Source organism: Cyanidioschyzon merolae, chromosome 3 (genome assembly GCF_000091205.1).
Source record: "Cyanidioschyzon merolae strain 10D DNA, chromosome 3, complete genome".
NCBI lineage: Eukaryota > Rhodophyta > Bangiophyceae > Cyanidiales > Cyanidiaceae > Cyanidioschyzon > Cyanidioschyzon merolae.
The window spans coordinates 263,403-284,040 of record NC_010129.1 but is presented as its reverse complement, the minus strand read 5'-3'; the positions used below and the strand labels follow the sequence as shown (position 1 = coordinate 284,040).

At 53.4% G+C, this 20,638-nt stretch overlaps 8 protein-coding genes across 8 annotated transcripts, besides 2 other annotated features; 4 read left to right on the top strand and 4 right to left on the bottom strand.

The window, feature by feature from the left end:
* Positions 1–34: 34 nt before the first annotated feature.
* CYME_CMC121C (phosphoglucomutase) lies at positions 35–1,873 on the top strand (the record flags this gene model as incomplete). Its single annotated transcript, XM_005535276.1, has 1 exon — positions 35–1,873. The coding sequence occupies one exon, from the start codon at positions 35–37 to the stop codon at positions 1,871–1,873; it is 1,839 nt and encodes a 612-aa protein (XP_005535333.1).
* Positions 1,874–2,514: 641 nt separating this feature from the next.
* Positions 2,515–3,453, bottom strand: CYME_CMC120C (6-Phospho-gluconolactonase; the record flags this gene model as incomplete). The annotated part of the gene is made up of 1 exon (XM_005535275.1): positions 2,515–3,453. The coding sequence occupies one exon, from the start codon at positions 3,451–3,453 to the stop codon at positions 2,515–2,517; it is 939 nt and encodes a 312-aa protein (XP_005535332.1).
* Positions 3,454–3,590: 137 nt separating this feature from the next.
* Positions 3,591–4,694, top strand: CYME_CMC119C (hypothetical protein; the record flags this gene model as incomplete). Its single annotated transcript, XM_005535274.1, has 1 exon — positions 3,591–4,694. The coding sequence occupies one exon, from the start codon at positions 3,591–3,593 to the stop codon at positions 4,692–4,694; it is 1,104 nt and encodes a 367-aa protein (XP_005535331.1).
* A 3,334-nt stretch (positions 4,695–8,028) lies between these two features.
* CYME_CMC118C (similar to mitochondrial inner membrane protein OXA1) lies at positions 8,029–9,309 on the top strand (the record flags this gene model as incomplete). Its single annotated transcript, XM_005535273.1, has 1 exon — positions 8,029–9,309. The coding sequence occupies one exon, from the start codon at positions 8,029–8,031 to the stop codon at positions 9,307–9,309; it is 1,281 nt and encodes a 426-aa protein (XP_005535330.1).
* Positions 9,310–9,809: 500 nt separating this feature from the next.
* CYME_CMC117C (similar to peptidylprolyl isomerase) lies at positions 9,810–10,586 on the bottom strand (the record flags this gene model as incomplete). Its single annotated transcript, XM_005535272.1, has 1 exon — positions 9,810–10,586. One exon carries the CDS (start codon positions 10,584–10,586, stop codon positions 9,810–9,812), a length of 777 nt encoding a protein of 258 aa, XP_005535329.1.
* Positions 10,315–11,959: a sequence feature (possible transcribed region).
* Positions 11,960–12,326: 367 nt separating this feature from the next.
* Positions 12,327–14,126, bottom strand: CYME_CMC115C (hypothetical protein, conserved; the record flags this gene model as incomplete). Its single annotated transcript, XM_005535271.1, has 1 exon — positions 12,327–14,126. The coding sequence occupies one exon, from the start codon at positions 14,124–14,126 to the stop codon at positions 12,327–12,329; it is 1,800 nt and encodes a 599-aa protein (XP_005535328.1).
* A 168-nt stretch (positions 14,127–14,294) lies between these two features.
* Positions 14,295–15,488, top strand: CYME_CMC114C (26S proteasome ATP-dependent regulatory subunit; the record flags this gene model as incomplete). The annotated part of the gene is made up of 1 exon (XM_005535270.1): positions 14,295–15,488. The coding sequence occupies one exon, from the start codon at positions 14,295–14,297 to the stop codon at positions 15,486–15,488; it is 1,194 nt and encodes a 397-aa protein (XP_005535327.1).
* Positions 15,489–16,534: 1,046 nt separating this feature from the next.
* Positions 16,535–18,274, bottom strand: CYME_CMC113C (hypothetical protein; the record flags this gene model as incomplete). Its single annotated transcript, XM_005535269.1, has 1 exon — positions 16,535–18,274. One exon carries the CDS (start codon positions 18,272–18,274, stop codon positions 16,535–16,537), a length of 1,740 nt encoding a protein of 579 aa, XP_005535326.1.
* A 219-nt stretch (positions 18,275–18,493) lies between these two features.
* Positions 18,494–19,450: a sequence feature (possible transcribed region).
* Positions 19,451–20,638: the final 1,188 nt, after the last annotated feature.

The window sequence follows — 20,638 nt, the reverse complement described above, 5'->3', positions numbered from 1 at the left end:
TTTGCTCGTCAGAGTTTTCCAGCAAGCACAGCATATGTTCTGCCAAAATATTGCGCTCACTGATCTGCACGCTCGTACCTCAGGATCGTTCCAGGGTGGACGTCGGAAGCATTCGCGGCCCTACGAGGGACGGGCGCCCGCCCTGCTACAACCTCGCCAGCGCGCTCGAACTGCGTTTCTGCGAACTTCACGGGAACGCTACGTACCCACTGACTCTTCTCCGTGTCAGTGCCCGCTCGGATTGCGCAGTGCACTAGACACCGAAACCGAAGAGAAAGCGATCTATCTGGAGCTTCAAAACGGGAGTGATGTGCGAGGCGTTGCGTTGGCCACGGAGGGCTCTCGGACGCTGGTTACACTCACACCGGAAAGAGCTGCGGAGATCGCCGGCGCCTTTGCCCGTTGGTTGAAAGCTTCCACTGACCGACGCGAGCAGCACGACGCAGTACGAGGCGGTGTGTTTCGCGTAGCTGTCGGACGCGATCCGAGGCTCTCTGGTCCTGCGCTCCGCGACGCGGTGATACTCGCGCTCGCCAGCGAGGGCTGCGACGTCTACGACGTCGGTCTCGCCACAACACCGGCAATGTTTATGTCCACTGTGTTAGAGGAGTTCAAGTTTGATGGTGCACTGATGCTTACAGCCTCGCATCTCCCTCCAGATCGGAATGGCCTAAAATTCTTTACAGAACGCGGCGGCACGGATAAGAGGGAGGTTCGCATGTTGCTCGAGAACGCGTTTGAGCACTCGCAGAGTCGAGACGCATATTCCATTGAAAATCGACAACACAGCGGCGCTCTGGCGAAGAAAGCCGACCTGATGGCGGCCTATGCAGCATACTTGCGAAGCTGCATCGAAAAGGGGATTCGAAATGCGAAGAACCCATTGAAGCCGCTAGACGGAGCGCATATTATCGTTGACGCGGGCAACGGATCAGCTGGATTTTTTGCGACCGATGTTCTTGCTCCACTCGGAGCTGACATCCAGGGAAGTCAGTTTCTTGAACCAGACGGAACGTTTCCAAATCACGTGCCGAATCCGGAGGATCAACAGGCGATGAAGATGGCGTCAGAGGCTGTTTTGAAATCCGGAGCAGATCTGGGTATTGTCTTCGATACCGACGGGGATCGGTGTGGATTCGTCAATCGCGACGGCAAGCCCATGAACCGCAATCGATTGATTGCGGTGCTTTCGGCCATTGTTCTCCGTGAGCACCCTGGCGCGACGATTCTCACCGACTCGGTGACGAGCAACGGCCTCGCTGAGTTTATCAGAAAGCGTGGTGGGCACCACTTCCGCTACCGCAAAGGCTACAAGAACATTATCGATAAGGGTATCGAGCTGAACCAGTCAGGAGTTGATTGTCCCTTGGCAATCGAAACCTCCGGGCACGGAGCAATGCGCGAAAACTACATGTTAGATGATGGTGCGTACCTCGCAGTCAAGATTGTGTCTGAACTTATCAACCTGCAGCGTCAGGGGGATCACCGTGGCATCGACAGTTTGCTCGATGGTCTCGCGGAGCCGTTGGAAGAGAAGGAATTCCGCTTGAACTTGCTGACCGAAAATTACAAGGAGACAGGTAAGATGATCGTTGAGGCCTTTCATGATTTCGTGACAAGCGCAGAGGCCCCGCCAAATTGGCGTTTGGAAAAAGAGAATTATGAAGGATGGCGCGTGGCAGTCGATGAAGGCAACGGGAGAGCGGGTTGGTTGCTGCTGCGTCAGTCGCTGCATGATCCACTGCTGCCGCTAAATGTTGAAAGTGAGACACAGGGCGGTGTTAAGCGAATCGCTAGAATACTCTACGACTGGGCAGCGCCACGCTTTGCATCAGTACTTGATTTGAGTCCTCTCGAAAAGGTGCTCTTCTGAACAATTCTCTCCAATAAAAAGGGGCATAGAACTCGCTGTATGGGATGGTCGAGACGAGCTCCTTGCCGGAAGGTTGTGCTTATTTTCCTGGATCGATCCTGGATGTGAGGATTTCGGAGCGAAAAACGATGTTTGGTCGCTCTCTGGAAACGGTATCCTGACTCGCCGGAAGATCGTATGCTGCGGGCCACGATGCGACCTACGATTGCACCAGAAGCGATTGCTGCTCCAGCGATGCTCGCTGAAGCTCTAGCATACTCTAAGCATTTCACGCTTTTAAACAGAGAATGCCTCGCGGTGGAGCACCATATGTTTATAGCCCCATTCGTGCCGATAAAGATGATAATTTGCCGTGATATCATAAAAGAATTTAGCGCTGCCAATGCATTAGTCCCAGCGCGCCGGGCTGACCTTGAATGGTCTGCCTCTCCGTAGCATGGCAGTTGCTCATCAAGTATGTGAGCGCTGTCGTTCCTCGGCACCCGCATCAAGCACATGCGGACCCAGGAGCGATCACTTGCACGTGATGCATCTCGGGCCAATGGACTGCTTCTTCATGGATGCGCAAGCACTGCTGGATTCAAGTATATACACTCGATATCCAAACCGAGCATTTTGGCAGAGAAAAGCCTTCCACAGCATTAACGATATGAAATTTCACTGGCGGCGTCTGCGTCTACCAGCCAGAGCGCGTTCTGTACGAGACCAGCTGGTAGACGCTTTGTGTTACCCTCCTGAAAAATATGTGACAGCGCTTTCGCTTTGCCCTTACCTGTCACCACAAAAATTCGTCTCTTTGCTGCCTGGATAGCTGTCATGCTCAGCGTTATCCGTCGGGGCGGCGGCTTGGGAGAGTTGTCGATTCCAATGTAGAACTTTGCCTCGGGTGCAGATCGTAGGTTTGCTTCGTCGTTGGGAAAGAGAGAGGCCGTGTGCCCGTCCTCACCCATTCCGAGAAGGACCAAATCAATGTTCTCTGGCTTAATACCCTTAGAGCGAAGTAGCTCAGCATACGCGTCAGCAATGGAGCTCGTGTCAAGAGCGATTGAGTCCGGCGGAAAGCCCAGAATCCGTTCAGAACACACTAGTCCCTCTAGAGCGTCCCGGACCGCACGGAAGTTAGAGTCTGGATGGTCGCGGGGCACGACCCGTTCATCTACCAAGATCCACAGTGCACGAGATAATCGAGTCATCGCTTCCGGCTGATCACTGAGGGCTGTTCTGAGGAGGCTCGGCATTGAGCCACCTGACACTGCGACAACAAAAACTTGTTCGTTCTCGGAGGCTTGCAAACCCCTTGAATCCTGTACTAAAGAGAGAATCTCTTTCGACAGGCGAGCAGCCAAAGCATCTTTTGTTTGGTAAATACAGAGCTCGTCGTCAGTGGCCATCGCAAGCTGAAGAACTGCCCCAGAGCACACACGATAGCAACTCGCTCGTTTTCTTTGAGGACGGCGCTCCTGGCCGCTGCACCGATTTTGTAAAAAGGGCACCCTGTTTCCCAAACAAAAGAGGTTCCGGCAGGCACCTATTGAGGTCGTGGAACAGAGAAAGCCCGTGCAGTGAGACAGAGGGATCATGCCTGCTGCGACAGAGAAGCTGAGCGGTGCGAAACTGCATACAATGCAGTCCCGCATGTTGATGCGGCGCGTGAAGAAGCGTTATTGGTTCGGTTTACGTGTTTGTTTTCCATTCCGACCCATGTTGTGACTCGAGCATGAAGGAGCTGCAGCGACTCTGTGAGCAGCTGGGAGAAGATCTTGTGGGGGCAGTGCTTCAGGAAGCTGCTGTTCCCGATGTGAACGCGCTCTCGTTTCTCGAGGAAATCGCAGCGGCGAAAGCTGCGGAGTCGGCTATAACGTGTAGCAGGCCTGCAAAAGAAACGTATAGAGCAGTGCTTTCGCTCGGGCCTGCGCGAAAGATGGTTAAGGAAAAGGACAAAGGTTCTGGAGTCGGCATACTAGAACGTACCGCTCCCCAAACGACAATTTTACAACCGGCAAGAAGCATCGTTTCTGGACGTCTTGAGGTGCCTCCCTGGCGTCCTTCCGGTCACTCCTGCGCGTTCATACCTGAACCGCCAGTTGCGGCTACTGCGAATAGAGAGGGAGGTGAGGAGTCGCGCTTTCCAGGTCAGAATGCGGACTTGATTCCGAGCCAGTTGTGGTTTGAAGTCGGCACTGCGCGGTGCAATGGAGCCAGCCAGACTCGCGCCCTGTCGGGTTTATGGAATCGTAATGCGTTTCGCGCTCATTCTAATTCAGTTTTAGCAGAAAATTCTGACGCCATGCTACATGGAACCACAGGAGCGGCCGCCCGAGCCAACAAACTTCGCGACATGCATGACTGCTTTGCGCTCGCAAGTCGGTGTGCTCGTACAGCTGCTGCCATCGGCGGACCTACAGCAGCTCAGAGAAAATATCTCGAAGCAATGCACGGATTTGTAGAACATGCGAGAGCGATTGAAAACGAACTTGTGGAGCTTACGCTGCTTGAGCCCCTCGATGAGGATTTGGATCTCCACGGTATGACTATGCGGGCTGCAGAAATGATTCTTGAGAGGAGAATTCGAGCCGCTCATCAATGGATTCTGGATCACGGAGGCGAATCACTTCAATTTCGCGTCATCGTTGGCCGTGGTTGCCACAACCGTACTCGGAAGGCTCGACTTGCTCAGGTCGTCAATGAGCGGATGGCAATGCTCGGCATTTGTGGTCGTCGCGAGGCTCACGGTGGTGCATTTTATGTCTCCTTGCCTTGTTGCGAGGCGCATTTTCCCAGTCGATCGTTCTCGCGTGCCCGTACTTGCACGAAGCGATAAAAAGCGAAAGATTGTGCTCTAGTGAGCGCTCGGAGGCGCTTCGAGCACCTGCTATAGCATAGATCTCGACAGGAGATAATGGCTTTGCAGAAGTTATCTGAGTCGTGCCAGCGGTGTCGCAGCCTCGAACAGCGAATTTCCACTGCGAAGTACGGGGGATATGAGGCTCGCCGGTTCTCCTGGCGGCGACCTCTTGCGATGCAGGTTGCGGTCGCTTTTTTTTCTGAAGCTGACAGGATTGAAGCGCGCTAAATTTTAGTAGTTTTTCTGCTTCCGACAGGACCTTTCAATGGGCAAGGCAGCTGCACGCGGCCCTCTGCGTCCAAGCGCCCTGCGGACAGGGCGGGACGCATACTTTGGACAGCAACGCAACAGCAAAACGCATGCGCTTGCGACAACTTCTGCGGATTCGTTCCTTGTCGGCCACAGTCGTGTCTCTCGAGGAATGCGGGGAGTTCTGCATCGACCCTACAACATCGAGAGCCTTACCCTGGGTTCATGTGGGCGGCAGCCAGCCATCTGGGTAACAGACTCTTCCTCAAGTAACCCTGCTATGGGTATGGACGTGAAATTGCATACATAAATGCAGCAACGTGAACATAATGCGTCTAGCGAAGAGACAGTTTCTCCAGTGAACGAATCTGTACCAAATCCGTTTGCGAGTCGCTCAGTCGAGGCTGATCCACCATGCCGGTGATAAAACCATTCAGCTTGTTAGGAAGAAGTCGGTTGGAGTTGTGCAATGAAGTTCAAACGAACTCCAAATGTGTTTCTACATTTCTTGTCGCCTACAGTACCGGATGTGGCTTGCGTACAACAGGCAAATAGCGTATCTGTCTTTCTCGACAAAAGCATTACCCATACTCAAGTCCGGGCATGCTCCTGCACAACTAGCACTGCACTTTTTTTTCAATTTGTGTGTTTCCCACACAGACGCTGAGAAACCGCAGGACTTGATAGTCATAGCAGCGCATTTTAGAACATCTTAACGAGCACGCTCTTTATGCTTTTGTTTTTTCTCTCGCTTGTAACCAGTAAAAAAAGATGCGTCCCAAAGATTAAAGAAATATCGTAGAAGCACTTTAAGACGTCAGTCATACTTCGCGAAAAACGGATTTCCGTACTCAAATCAGTCATCCTACCGTTAGATGGTGAATGAGCTCAAGTTCTCGAAGACCTTATCCTATGCTACATACGCACAAAGCAGAACTAATTGGACTCTTGTTGTAAGACTTTCTCATCGTCAATACCTTTCATTGCAGGCGTACTCTACGGAAGACTACCGAGGTGGCCACAGGATGCCATATTTGCGTTCGGTTAATAAGAACAGTACTGAACAGACACCGATGGATAACGCAGTAAAAACGGTTCTGTACTGGACAGTGGTGCGTCCAAGAGTACTTGATTGGTCTTATGCGGAAACGCGAACGCTTATAGCTGGACGGACTTGTGTTCGTCTCACTTGATGACACATTGTTCGGGAGATATGGTGGACTTGTACACGGGCATTCGAAGAGCCGACAATACGAATCGCACAGGAGGCACGCACGAGAACTCCGAAAACATCAGCCCTGGCTGCGATTCGATCCTCTAGTCGACCACAAATCGCCCAAAAGACCGAATCGTTCAAAGCCTCATCCATCGTAGAGCTACTGAGTGGCTTCACTGTCGCACATTCTTCTATCATGCCCAACGGCAAAGTCGCTTTCCAGCACTCAAAGACGGTCAAGTATTGCGGGGCTGACTCTGACGTTGGCCTGCTTTTCATTCCACTGTAATCTCCGCTGTGCAGTCCAGTAGAAGGAGTATTCTATGTCGTCAAAACTATTTTTACGCTCACGTATCGATCGTGGATCCGTTCACATCCATGACACCGTTCTCCAGCGTGTCATTTTCCACAAATCTTGTTCTACATTCACCAGCCCTGAACTGCTTTGTAGCTTGTGTGCTCTTGCCCGGACAGGTGAAGGAATGCTCGCCTCGGCCTGTGGGCATGCTCACCACGGAGAATATGACGAGAAGATACGTAAGGCAGAATAGATGTATACATCGAGAATGCGTATTTGAGCACCACCGTCCACCAGAGCCTTCTCACTGCCGCGGAAGAAAGCACACGCAGAGTCCAGTGAACGTAGACATGGTACTGCACCAAGTAGCAGAGAAGGAGAAGAATCCACAAGACAAAGAAGGTTCAAATCCGCCGGAACAGAGGACAAGAAGGGCGGCGAACGAGAAACTGTTCTGGCAAAAAATTCCATCTCAAAATGTTATCGTCGTTTGGGCACTGAAACACACTGGCAGGGAGAAACTTCCGTACCGTGAGATGCTGAACGTCATTCGGGATCGCGTAGCCTTTCGCTTTGGGATGTTTCGCGTAGCTTTCCTCGACTTGAAGCAATTCGTCGAGCAACTGTTTGTAGGAGTGCCGGGCGCAGGGCTGCCACCTGTCCAAATTCCCATGGTACATTTCGACATGTCACTGTAGACACTTGCGTACTGTATATCATCACGTGCTCTTTGAACAACTGCTGGTCTCGGCGATCAGGTATGCAGTATGCGTACAACTTCGCTGTGAACATTGGCGGCACTGGTTCAAGGATTCTCGTGCGCGCGGCGGAACTGAAGTGATGACTAAACGGACAAGTGAGCACGATGGTATATCAGTCTACATGTATTTCATGAAACGTATGCCTCAGTTGAGCAGCGACAAACATTTCGAACCGTTCAAGGCGGATGAAGAGAAGGAATCCAAGGTGTTCATCGGTCCGAGCTGAAAGGCATGATGGCGGTCGCCGCAAGTCCAAAGCAAGAGGACGCAGCATAAAAACGCTGATCAAAAATGACAATTGAATGGTACCGTCAGCGATCCAGAAACGCTGGATAACCATACACACGTATACACACAATGAAAATGATGCTTCTTTGCGATTGATGAACGGTATCGTTGTTCCACGATTCTATATTACTGTGTTCCCAGCAAATACGAACCGGATGCGGTGTTGTAACAGAGCATCTCAAACGTTTCCCGGCTCGTTGCGCTGAATCAGCTACAGATAATATAAAAACGGCAGCCGTATTGACCTTCGAAGTAATGGGAAACGATGATTTGCTCACCCTCCAGGTACATGATCAGAAATAAAACTTGCTAGATACGTTCGAGCATCGGCACTGGGACAACGTCGGCACGCCCGCCACACGGCATCATCGATCGCACGAGGCAAGGCGCGTCCACCCGCAAGGCATCGGTGACAAGGTACGCAGCAGGCTCGTTCAAGCAGTCTTGTGTCGCGTGCGACAGCATACCGTCTTTGCTCATGGCCCTTCTCAGGTAGAGATGCTTCGTCAGTGTTTGTTCGGGGTGGGTCGGCTCCTCTCTGGTGAGCAAGGCCTCAAAAATGCCTCTCGTTTCCTCGCTCGAGGTATACACGCACGAGCAGCACACGCACTGCCTGTTACGCGAGCTAGCACTCCCGGTGCTACGTTGGTACAGCGAGACCCTTTTCGCAGACTGGACTGCATAGATCTCGGAAAACTGCAGGTTCGAAGGCTCCAAAGTGAGTCATCGAGGGCAGTTGGACGCGCCGAAAGCGCCACCGCAGTGCTCGGTGCGGAAAGTCCGAAGTCGACTGGGCCTGGTACAACCACTGTCGACTCGGAGGCCACAGCGAAAATTGCTGATGATCTCCGGGCCTCTTCAAATGCTGCGTCGACGGACCTTGCATCTGAAGCAGCGGAAGCCGCACTCTCAGCTGAAAGGAACTGGTACGATCCAGTCGTTCAAGGCATCATAATGTTCCAGGAGTACACCGATCTTCCCTGGTGGGCCACAGTAGCTGCCGTGACCGTCCTCGCTCGCATACTCGTGCTACCTCTAACGCTGAATACGTTCCGAAACGCTGCTCGAATGCAGAGTATCAAACCAGATGTTGATGCAATCAAAGAGCGGATGCAGGCTGCCATGCACAGTGGTGACCAGCAGCGAATCCGTGCCCTTCAACAACAAGTCTTTAGGCTCTTGCGGGAGAACCAGATATCTCCTCTACGTAGCCTGGTGAATCCTCTGGTGCAGATGCCGCTTTTTATCTCATTCTTTCTGGGACTTCGGAAAATAGCTAAGATCTACCCAGATGAGCTACGGAATGGCGGTCTGGGATGGTTCCGAGACCTCTCCCTGCCGGATCCCTTCTATGGACTGCCGGCGCTGACCAGTGCCACCATGCTATTCATGATTCAAATGGGCACGGAGACTGGCGGAGCCCAGCTGCCTCCTTTTGCGCTGAATTTGATGCGAATCTTCGCTCTGATCCTACTACCGCTGACTGCACAGTTTCCTGCCATTCTTTTTTGCTACTGGTTACCGAACAACCTCTTCTCCATGCTCCAGGCGTTTGCGCTTCGACACCAGAGAGTTCGTAGATGGCTCGGATGTCCGCCACTTGGAGCGAGGTCCGCAGCCGCGACAGCCGGCGCGCACACCAATAGGGATGCCATGCCCGACGCCAAAACTGCTGCTATACGCTCCTATCTCAGGTCTAGCGACGCCAACGCGCCCGTGGATGCCACCCGGATGAAGATATTGGAGAGCCCTCCGCAGCGTTCAGCCAAGGCGCGTTGAGCCGCGTCCCCAAAAGTGTCCCGTAGTGCTCTGATATTCGCGATCACCACCCAGCTGGTACAAGAAGCAGGCACTGCAGCGCATTCCTAGATACATAAGGCTCTATGCATCCGAGATATAGGGTGCTCCTGGCGTCCATAAGTCACTAGAATCTGTTTGAAACGCTTTCTGCGATACAAACAAACGCTATTGCTGTTGAATGATTGCCACGAGGAGAGATGTCGCATGAAGCGCGTTTATGACGCCGCAACATAGCCGCACACAGCAGCTGCCTCAGGGCGAGTCAAGTGTGCGCGTGCAATGGAACAAAGTGACTCTCGGATGAGAGGCTAGCGCACGGTGTTGTTTGACAGAGCATTTCAACAGGCCAGGGATCCCAGACTGTGCGATGGATATCTTCGTCCGGGAAAGCATGGGTTCACTGAGACGTGGATGCGCGGCTCGTTGCGTTGAAGAGACATGGATTCTTGAATGCCACAGCACACGAAAAATGTCAAAAATTAGTAGATACGTACGCGTTCTAATGCTGGAAGAGAAGCTTGTATGCATTCCTCGTTTGTCACTGGTTGAGTGGAAGCGTTCGTTCCTGAATCCGTCGACGGACATGTATGGCTCTTTCGCGCATTGCTGTCTGGTTTCATCGTTCGGCTTCCAAGTTTCGCGAAGAGTGCCTTGGATCGCGCGCGTTGAGCTTTCTGAAGTTCTACGATCTGCATGCGTAGGTTGCTGAGTTCTTGGAGTGCCAATGGTATGGCTCTATCAGCAGGCGCTAGGCTGAGGGCGTCCCTTAGGTCTGTCTCGCTTGCGCTGCACCATTGCAGTGTCCGATCATCATCCCAGTACTCGCGTCGTGCGGCCTTTTCAAGCTCCACTCGTACCATCTCCATTAGGGTGAGGGCTCTGCGATAAAGCGCTTTCGGGTGACCCACACCGCCGTGGACGCAGCGCGCTTTCGCATAGCGCTGGGCCTCGTCGAAGTCCCACTTGGCGCCGTCGAAGTCTCGCAACTTCAGCTTGCACAACCCACGGTTTAGGTGCAGCGTTAGCAGAAAGTCTTGGTAAATTTCCTTTTCTGTTTGAGTCAACTCGTACTCGTATTCTTCTTGGGAGTAGAACATGTATACGAACGCTTCGTCGTAGGCACGCTTTGCTTCGTTGTAACTCTTTTCGTGGACGAGCGCGTTCCCACGTTCCTTCGCCTCCCTGCTCAGGGAGAGCCTCCTTTCGAAAGAAAGCTTTTCACGAGCAGTTGCTGACTCCGCGGCTGGGCCTTCCATTACTGCAAATAGACACTTTCTCCACACGAGAAGGTGACAACGGGCGCGGCGCTGAAGACCAAGAGTAGCACCAGAGGGTCAGAGTGCTCGTCAGTCATACGAGCGTATTAGAATATTCTGGAGTAGGTCAACTTAACGAACTCGGTTGGATAGACAAAAAGTTTGGGTCTCTTCCAATTGTCAACGACACCAGCCTTTGCTGGCTTCCTCTGCGACTGCTTCCCTACTCTGTCTCTCTCTCTCTTATCTTCGGCTTTACATACAATGGTTCATGTTTTTCCTCCAGCTCTCTTGGAAGCCGTCCAACGGTGGTGCTGGCACCATTCAAGCCACGAGTTCACCGATTGCAGCAAAGAGCGACGCATTTCATGTGCAGGCGCTGGTTGTGTCCTACGCATCGCTTTCCACTCTCACGTTCGTTGTACACTGCGTCGACGCACCTTCTTCCAGATATGCGACTGGTCCCTGGTTGCGTTGTCCTATATGTCGACCAAACCTCCTCCGCGGAGAACCGCCCTGAGGCTCCGGAGGGTACGCTTCATCGCATAGGTATATGCACTCGACGGGCGAGGAAAGCATCCCTCGCATGCCCTCACACGTTTCAGCGCCTGTTGGCGTACCCTGCGACTAGGGGCGTCTTCTGCGCTGTCCGCTCAGCGAGTACTCTGCGCGCTGGACACGCAGGCGAACGACGTTCCAATCGATCGAGGGTTTCTGGAATGCAATGCTATCCGCGATGCAAAATACACCGGAGCGAGTCCCCTGGCTGGAGGACAAGTCGCAGGACTTCGACCGCCCGACGCCTTCCCACTGAAAAGCGTGTACGCGCTCTCCTATGAAATCCATCGCAGCGACGACCAACGTCCGACTCCGTGACGCCCTTCGATGCACCCGAAGAGACGGGAGCGCTTCTGTGAGCATATTCCGTGCGGGATATGCAGCTGCTGCGGAATGACGCCTCGTCGATGGCGGGTACGAGGTGCGAGTTTGTCTATCGAACGAAATCGATGATCATCTGAAGATGACAGGTCCGGTGAGTGTTCGGCACGAGTTTGCGAACAGCCCGTCAAGAGATGGCGTTGAGCACTTCGCCGAGCCGCATACGCAGTAGGTATTGGTGCGCGCACGAGCAGCCCTGAAACAGAGCGGTCGAAAACTGGAAGCATGCGTGAATCGAGCGTGCTGCACGGAAGGGTACGCACATGCAAAAGGCTTGTATGTATGCATTGAATCGTGCTAACGCTTGTTTTACCAGCCCTAGCTCGATTTCGTTGCAAATCGTCTTGGCTCCCGAGCCTCCCTGCGTTTCGACGGCAGAGCGTCGAACAAGCATGTCAGAAAAGACGGCCGAGAATCCCTAAATTACGTAAGAATACGAAATGTGCTGCAATGCATGTCGCCCACATGTCTCCTTCCAACTACTTTATTCTCGAAATACCCGAGTACTGTGGAGTTCAATGCATGTATAGCAGGATCAAGAATTGCGTCTTTGTGGCAGGTAACGCGCTCTGCCTGTGGAAATGACGTGTCCATTTGTGGCATGGCATTGCTGATGGGGCGAAGGACAAGCGACTTCATCTTTTCGTCGAGTACGCAAGCGACGTGGCGTTCCAACGCATGCTCTCGAGGCGATGCTTTGTGCCGACGCCCAAGACTGAATCGTTCTGTGAGCTCGGGCAATGCTGCGTGATAGGCTAGATCAGACAAGAATACGTGCTTTGCGAGCCGAGCAAATACTTGTCAACGAAGAGAAACCAACGATTCCCCCCTTTTGCGCCAAATAAGTTCGAAAATTCGACCTGAAAGTGCCGGGCCAATCCGTCGCACTCGCCCGGCGCCGATGCTCCTCTGGACAGGAATCTTCGCAAGCAACGCCCGCCTGGTTTGGTCATCGGGACACGATTCATAGGCCCTGTAGAGCGCACCCAGCGAAGGATACGCTGTTGAAATGGCGTTTGCAGTGTCCTCAGAGACGAATGGAATCGAAGACAAGAAGAGCTGCAGTAATATGCGCTTGTCAATGTTCGGCATGCATTCCAGTTCCGTTTCAGAGGGCTGTCTCTCCCTGAGGACACTCTTCTTACGCCGCAACGAGTCAGAGCGTGCGGCCGCTTGCAAGTCCAGATCTTCAGGAGCGTACTGGATCCGGAAGGCACCATTGGGTTGAGGCTCCAGCTCAAGGGGCAACTCTAAAAGCGCCTCCGAGAGCGCCGAGATATACTCGAGTTCATGGTCGATGCTTGTCACACAGGTAAGATCAATGCCGCACTCTTCAACGAAATAGGTTGAAAGTTTCACAAACTGCATCTCGACCAACTGGCGTGTCATGCCGCAACCCCGACTGGGAGCGGCGCTCGTCCCCTGACGGTGTGCATGCCGTCCTCTCCTCGGGGGTTGTACACTTCGGGCGAGACTCTCACTCGGATTCGTATATCTGATGAGTATCTCTGTTTTGGTGCCCTCGACGCACATGTGCGTAACGGCCTTCACCAGGGTCCGTACGTGCGTTCGATCAGCGCCACGCGCCAAGAACCCAGTGCCTTCTACGCAGATCACCACGAAAGGAAGCAAGGTTTCCACGATCGCGTGTTTTGTGCTCCCATGCGCGGAAGATGAAGCACTTTTCAGAGCATTCGCTTGCCATTGAATTACTGCAACCACGCTGGAATCCATCTCGACTGGCAGCGGTTCCATGAAGAGGCGCGATCCGGTCGGAGGCACGAGTTCCTTATAAAGCTTCTGGGTCGGCTCGGTGCAGCGGATGATCATGGTCATGTGTGAAGTTTTCCATCTGATTGCCGTATGCGGCATGACGATGCTCCCCGACCGACACATCGTGGAAAGGCTGGTGTCGGAAACAGGCGTCCTGGTACCAATTTTGCGGACACCAGCGAGGCACTCTTGTACGCAACCTTTCGCATAATGTTCTCGTGCATACTTTCGCTTCGCAACTGATTCTTGTGAGGCATGCTCACACATTCCCAGTTGAAAGGCAACAGAGGTATCAGTGTATTGCGAATGCTCCAAGCGTGTGGGCGACGAAAAGCTTCGATCTCGCAACGCGGTGTTGATCTCGTAGCGATCGGTTTCCCACTCATACGTCTTTTGCGTCTTACTGGCAGATTGTGTACGTGACTGAGCTAGTTCCAAAGCGAGTTGGTCCGTTTGACTTTTTTCCGGGCGCACATCGAGCGAAAGAGCCGAAAACTCACCTTCGAGGTCGCTGGAAGGCAGCTCGTCTTCTTCGACGCGTCGCTGAAAGTCCAGGTTCAAGTAGAGTTCAAGGCGTTTCGACAATTCTGTCAACCACCGAGGATGATCTTCCCTCAAATGCTCCTGGTCTGCCGAGGACTCGCCGCGAAGCGCTGCGGAGCACCGCGCAACTTGCGCCTCGTGGCACACCGGTGAGGGTCGCTCGCGGCGAAACCCGACCGACTCGTTGTCTGCGCCAATTGTAGAAGCTACATCATCGCCAGAGACCCATTCAGGCACATCCGAAGCCGGCTCTGAGTCAGATAAGACAATAATCGACGCGTCCATACAGAGATGAACACGCGCTTTCGAAACGCGTTCCTCTGCTCGCGCAAGTACCACCTGCACTGTGTAGGTCGCACTGCGGTGTTATGCGCACGAGGCAATTCGGATTTCGGTTTCCAGCCACGGTTTCAGCTGGGGGCGTGCAGGAGTTGTGGCAAGCGGCCCTGCGAAATGGCTACTTCGGCTGGATCTTCTGGTCTACGTTTGTATTATCAGACAAAAATCGACGAGTTTGAGTCTTTAATCCAAGAAAAGGCGGAAACAGTGCGGCGTTTGGAGGCGCAAAGAAATGAACTCAATGGGAGAGTTCGCGGTTTGCGTGAAGAACTCCAACTACTTCAAGAGCCCGGCTCCTACGTGGGTGAAGTTGTCAAGCCAGTCGGTAAGAACAAAGCGCTTGTGAAAGTCCATCCCGAAGGAAAGTATATCGTTGATGTGGAGAAGCAGGTGGCTGCGTCGAGTGTGAAGCCCGGTGCTCGCGTTGCGCTTCGAAACGACTCGTACGCTCTGCACCTCGTCTTGCCGTCAAAGTTTGATCCTCTGGTCTCTCTGATGAAGGTGGAGAAAGTTCCAGACTCCACTTATGACATGATTGGAGGGCTCGATGAGCAGATCAAACAGATTAAAGAAGTGATCGAGCTGCCAATCAAGCATCCAGAGCTATTCGATGCGTTGGGGATTGCGCAGCCCAAGGGCGTCCTGCTGTACGGACCGCCTGGCACAGGAAAGACTTTGTTAGCTCGAGCGGTTGCGCACCATACCGACTGTACCTTCATCCGTGTGTCTGGTGGTGAGCTGGTGCAAAAATACATCGGCGAGGGCAGCAAGCTCATTCGATCTGTGTTCGCGTTGGCACGTGAACACGCTCCTAGCATCATTTTCATGGACGAAGTCGATTCCATCGGCTCCGCACGCATCGACAACAGTCGTGGCGGCGGTGACTCTGAAGTACAACGCACGATGTTGGAGCTACTGAACCAGCTGGATGGCTTTGAGCCAACGACAAACATCAAAGTGTTGATGGCAACAAACCGGATCGACATTTTGGACGAGGCGCTTTTGCGGCCTGGCCGGATTGATCGGAAAATAGAATTCCCCCATCCAAATGAAGACGCACGTTTGGACATTCTGCGTATCCACTCTAGACGAATGAACCTAGTGCGGAGCATCGACCTTCGAGCGATCGCTGCGAAAATGAACGGGGCTAGCGGTGCAGATCTGAAGGCGGTCTGCACAGAGGCAGGGATGTTTGCGCTGCGCGAGCGCCGAACGCATGTTACTCAGGAGGATTTCGAGATGGCAGTCGCAAAAGTAATGCGCCAGGACTCAGAGAAAAATCTCTCTATTGAAAAGATGTGGAAGTAAGAAACAGAGGCAGAGCTCTGGACGATGCTGGGCCTCTATGGCTGTCCATTTTGCCTGGACACGGTGGCTTGTTTTGCGACTTTGATGTGCAATGTGCGCGCTGGGGTATCTCATCATGTTGGTGCAGATTGAACCAGCTGAAGCGCTGGACTTGGAATATGCATTCCCGAGACATTTTTCTGAAACTGTGGTGACGGAGAATATGCGATGCCGCCCCTGGTTGCACTTATGCACAAGTCGACGGAGTGCACCGTACATCGCAGGGTTCATCCCCGAATTTGGACGAGATGTTGTCCAGTTCGTGATCAACGGGGTAACCTCATTGATGCGCTCACCGAGGAGAAACGGTTTCACTGGAGCAGTGAGAATTGCTTCCATAATGTGACCACGTATGCTTCTAGACAAGGTGGTGATGCGGTAGGTTCATGGAAATGACACCAAATACATCTTATCACTCCCGGGAAGCGTGACGGTTTTTAACCTAAAGCTATGTACGATTCTGCTTCACTTTTTGCAGCAAGCGAATGGATATGTACGAATATCCATGCGGGCAGCTTCGAAAGGCTGCTAATACGGGCCGCATCGGCAAAAGAAATCCTGTACCTCCGAGTGCGTATCAAAACCAGTGTTTCTCGCGATGTCTCCTGTATGTTCATCGCCAAACTGAGTCCGTTTCGAAAGGGCGCAGTGAACTTCAAAGAAGCGCGCAGGGAATGTGAACAGCCTTTCGAAGCATTGAAACCTGCCCGCGGCCGCCGATATGCACACAATGTGAACACAAGGCTTTTTCTTTCAACTCCCGGCGCTCTGTCCAACTGCGGTCACAAAACAGGGGCGGTGCGACGCGTGTGACGTTCGCGCGTCCTTTTCGCGACCCGGGGCTTTGCGGTATCGAAATCAGCGTCGTCAAGCCCCCCGCGAAACAGAATCCGTCAAGAAAAGAAATCGAAACATCGTTCGTGGGGGATCCTTGTGAAACTTTCCTCCCAAGAGCCCGCCCAGGTTCAGTTTGATCCATCTGAGAAAATATTGACGTGAAGATATCCTCAAGTGCGGCGTCGCTTTGCACCCGGGCGCCTCTCTCTATCGCCAGCGGTCATGGTAGCTTTTGCCTGGGTCCGGATATGGGTCCTACTGCAGTTATTACCGAGAAAGATTCGCGCTCGAGCCAACTCTGCAGCTCCTCGAAGTCGCGCGGATAGCCTGCTGGCTGTGTCGGGAAATTTTTCGCCCAAGTCGTTGCATCTCTTGACTAGGAATTGGAACGCACCACGGGCACCTGTCCGAGCGAGGCCGTTCATAATCCGAGCTAGTCGTTTTGGCGTAGTACGACCTCTGAGCATGGCAAGCTCCATCAAAGTTACGGTGCCATCGGGCTGTGCTTCATCAAAGAGAGCGAGCACGAGATTTCTCACCATCACCAGCTCGTCGCGCTCACTGGTCGCAGACAATTGCCGAAAAGACTGGGATCCTTCTGCGGGAGCATTGAAGAAAATTTCGCTATCTAGCACGAGAGCGCCACGGACAAGAAACGTCTGATCTGCTAAAATGTCGACAAGCTCAGTCTCTTCGCAAGGGAAGCGCGCATTCACAACTGAATACAGGCGTTCAAACGGTACAACTTGAGCGTGACGGAGCAGCTTCACTATGTAATCGCTGATGGCGTGCAATCGATCCGCTTTTCGAAGTTGAGGTGATGACGGGCCCAGATGCTCAAGACCACCAGTCCATCGATCCATTGCCAGCACAATGCCCCGTCCGAGAGTCTCGGAATCAATCTGGTATTTCTCCGACACGAAACAGCGCTGCGCTGCTGTTGGTGCAAAGCGATCTCGGAGCTCAGCCCGCTGTAGGAAACGCGCTTGTGGTGCATTAGAGAGAGCATCCAGTTGCTCGGGCCTTATTCCTTCAATATTCACTTCATTTGCTGTCGATTCGTAACGCACGAGCACCCACGGATCTGCGCCTGCGAGTAAACGTCGCTGTGACGTCAGAAGGTCGCTAGCGTTGGTCGTCTTGCTCTGCTCGCTCCTTCGGAAGACGATATCTACTTCGACCGGTACATCGCGGTGATCACTTAGGGGCTCACCTCCCTGCAAGCTCCCAGATGTCGAGGGATCAACCAGACCGGAAGGAAGCATATGCAAGACAGCGTGCACGGGCACCAAAACAAAAGCAGTTCCTTGGCCCGGTATGACAACTCTTCGCAGCAGAACGGTGTTGTACTCGCCACGCTCACGCTTGGCCGCTAAATAGTGGATTCGTGGGGCGCTGGAACTCGCTGCTGCATCAGACAGCGGACTGGGTTGGTGCCTGCTAGTGCTGTGATCGCCTTCCGGTCGGTGCACGCGTTTTGCTGCATCACCTGCCAGTGGAGAGGTTGCAAGTGGGCGCTCCGCTTGAGCTGTCAACTGTGCTGGTGCGGCGGGGTATCGAAGCGAGTCTAGTGCAGGGTGGGCGTAGTGCGCAGTTCGTGGACGGTGCCATATTTCTAGCTCTTGCTGCGAAACCTTCCAGCGCACACCTGCGATGCTTGAGTCTTTCGCTTTCAACGGAAAAAGTTGACTCGCAACGGTTGCGTTGCCACCTTGCAAAAAGTCGAATTCTAGAAGTAGGTCTTCTGTGTAGCTCTCATTAGGTTCCAGGCTTTCTATGTGACGCAGCTGTCTACCGATCTGAAAAGGCTCGACAAGGTTTTGTGAAGTGTCGCTGCCTTCTTCGAGAAATTCGTCGATATTTGTGTTGATCAGATACAGCGGCCATGAAGCAACAACTTCGGTTTTCATGACTTATGTCGCAGGCGCGATAAGGTCACGCTTGAGAGGGGCGGTTCGAGACCAGGTATGCGCCCATGAAGAAGACCTTCACCAGTTCGACCTAGTGTCGCGAACAGCCGCTCACCACCTGGACGAGACAACGCTCCTGGCACCAACGCCCTACGTAAACAGTTATGCTGTGCACAGCCTCGTGTTCGTGCGCACGCCGACGGCCTCGTGCCTCCTGGTATGCACTACGTCGCGCAGCAGCGGCTCGATCTGCAGTGCAATGCAGCAGAGTGCACTGCAGTAATCCACGGTAATGAGCAGCGTGAGCGACGACGACTACGTCGACAACCACAACAACAGATGCCGCAACCGTAGTTTCCAGTAGGGCGTAGTCGTCGACGACCGCCACCCGATCAGACAATAAACGGCACGCTAGGCAGGCGATCCGATTTCCGAGGCACCAAAGACTGGTAAAGGAGAAACTGAACGAGCGTGCAGCAGTACGACATAGTACTTCGACGGAGCGATACTTCGCTAGCAGCCGTATCCGGTTCGGGAAGTGTGCCTCGAGCGTCCGTGAGCGGGCGACTCGCGCCTTAAACGCTGCCCGCTCGTAGCGTCCTCTGCGGCTTGCCAGTATCCTTTGTGTGGTGCGTCCGCGGTACTCTGCACAGGGCTCCTTGACAGGGGACCTAACACCGCTCGAATGCACAACGCCTTGTTTAACGCTATGAGCGCATAGGAGATATCGCAGAGTTGTCGTGCTTGCTGAAGGATTACCAAGATAGCTTCAGCCATCAGATGGATACAGCAACTCAAGTTTCGAAGCTGATGCTTTCAATAGACTGTTTTCCGCTCCACAATTTTGTGACGTGAGACGGCCGTACCATGGAGTCGCTGTATCAGTCTGGGGATCCTATGCATCCGTAAAAACCTCCGAGGTATTTGTTGCGCCCCTTCGACTGAGCCGCAAGTCGGTGTGGAATCGTGGACTCGCGTCCTGAAACCCGATGCCCGCTCAGTGGGTGGGTGATTCCGAGAACGTTTGCCATCCGTGGTACCGTTGTGTGGTTCGTTTCACACCCAGAGTAGGAAGCATGAACTTGCAAGCACTGTGGACGTCCGCATGAAATCTATGCCGCGGTACGCATGCATATGACGGAACAAGTACGGATAAACTCTCGGCGACACACGGCTTGCATCAAAATATTTTTAAACAACCAGAACTCCTACGGCCTCCCTGCTACACCCACGGGGGAATAGAACGGAACGGATCCGCATACCTGACTGGGGCGCACGTTCTAAAGTTTGGGTCTCTTCCAATTGTCAACGACACCAGCCTTTGCTGGCTTCCTCTGCGACTGCTTCCCTACTCTGTCTCTCTCTCTCTTATCTTCGGCTTTACATACAATGGTTCATGTTTTTCCTCCAGCTCTCTTGGAAGCCGTCCAACGGTGGTGCTGGCACCATTCAAGCCACGAGTTCACCGATTGCAGCAAAGAGCGACGCATTTCATGTGCAGGCGCTGGTTGTGTCCTACGCATCGCTTTCCACTCTCACGTTCGTTGTACACTGCGTCGACGCACCTTCTTCCAGATATGCGACTGGTGCCTGGTTGCGTTGTCCTATATGTCGACCAAACCTCCTCCGCGGAGAACCGCCCTGAGGCTCCGGAGGGTACGCTTCATCGCATAGGTATATGCACTCGACGGGCGAGGAAAGCTTCCCTCGCATGCCATCACACGTTTCAGCGCCTGTTGGCGTACCCTGCGACTAGGGGCGTCTTCTGCGCTGTCCGCTCAGCGAGTACTCTGCGCGCTGGACACGCAGGCGAACGACGTTCCAATCGATCGAGGGTTTCTGGAATGCAATGCTATCCGCGATGCAAAATACACCGGAGCGAGTCCCCTGGCTGGAGGACAAGTCGCAGGACTTCGACCGCCCGACGCCTTCCCACTGAAAAGCGTGTACGCGCTCTCCTATGAAATCCATCGCAGCGACGACCAACGTCCGACTCCGTGACGCCCTTCGATGCACCCGAAGAGACGGGAGCGCTTCTGTGAGCATATTCCGTGCGGGATATGCAGCTGCTGCGGAATGACGCCTCGTCGATGGCGGGTACGAGGTGCGAGTTTGTCTATCGAACGAAATCGATGATCATCTGAAGATGACAGGTCCGGTGAGTGTTCGGCACGAGTTTGCGAACAGCCCGTCAAGAGATGGCGTTGAGCACTTCGCCGAGCCGCATACGCAGTAGGTATTGGTGCGCGCACGAGCAGCCCTGAAACAGAGCGGTCGAAAACTGGAAGCATGCGTGAATCGAGCGTGCTGCACGGAAGGGTACGCACATGCAAAAGGCTTGTATGTATGCATTAAATCGTGCTA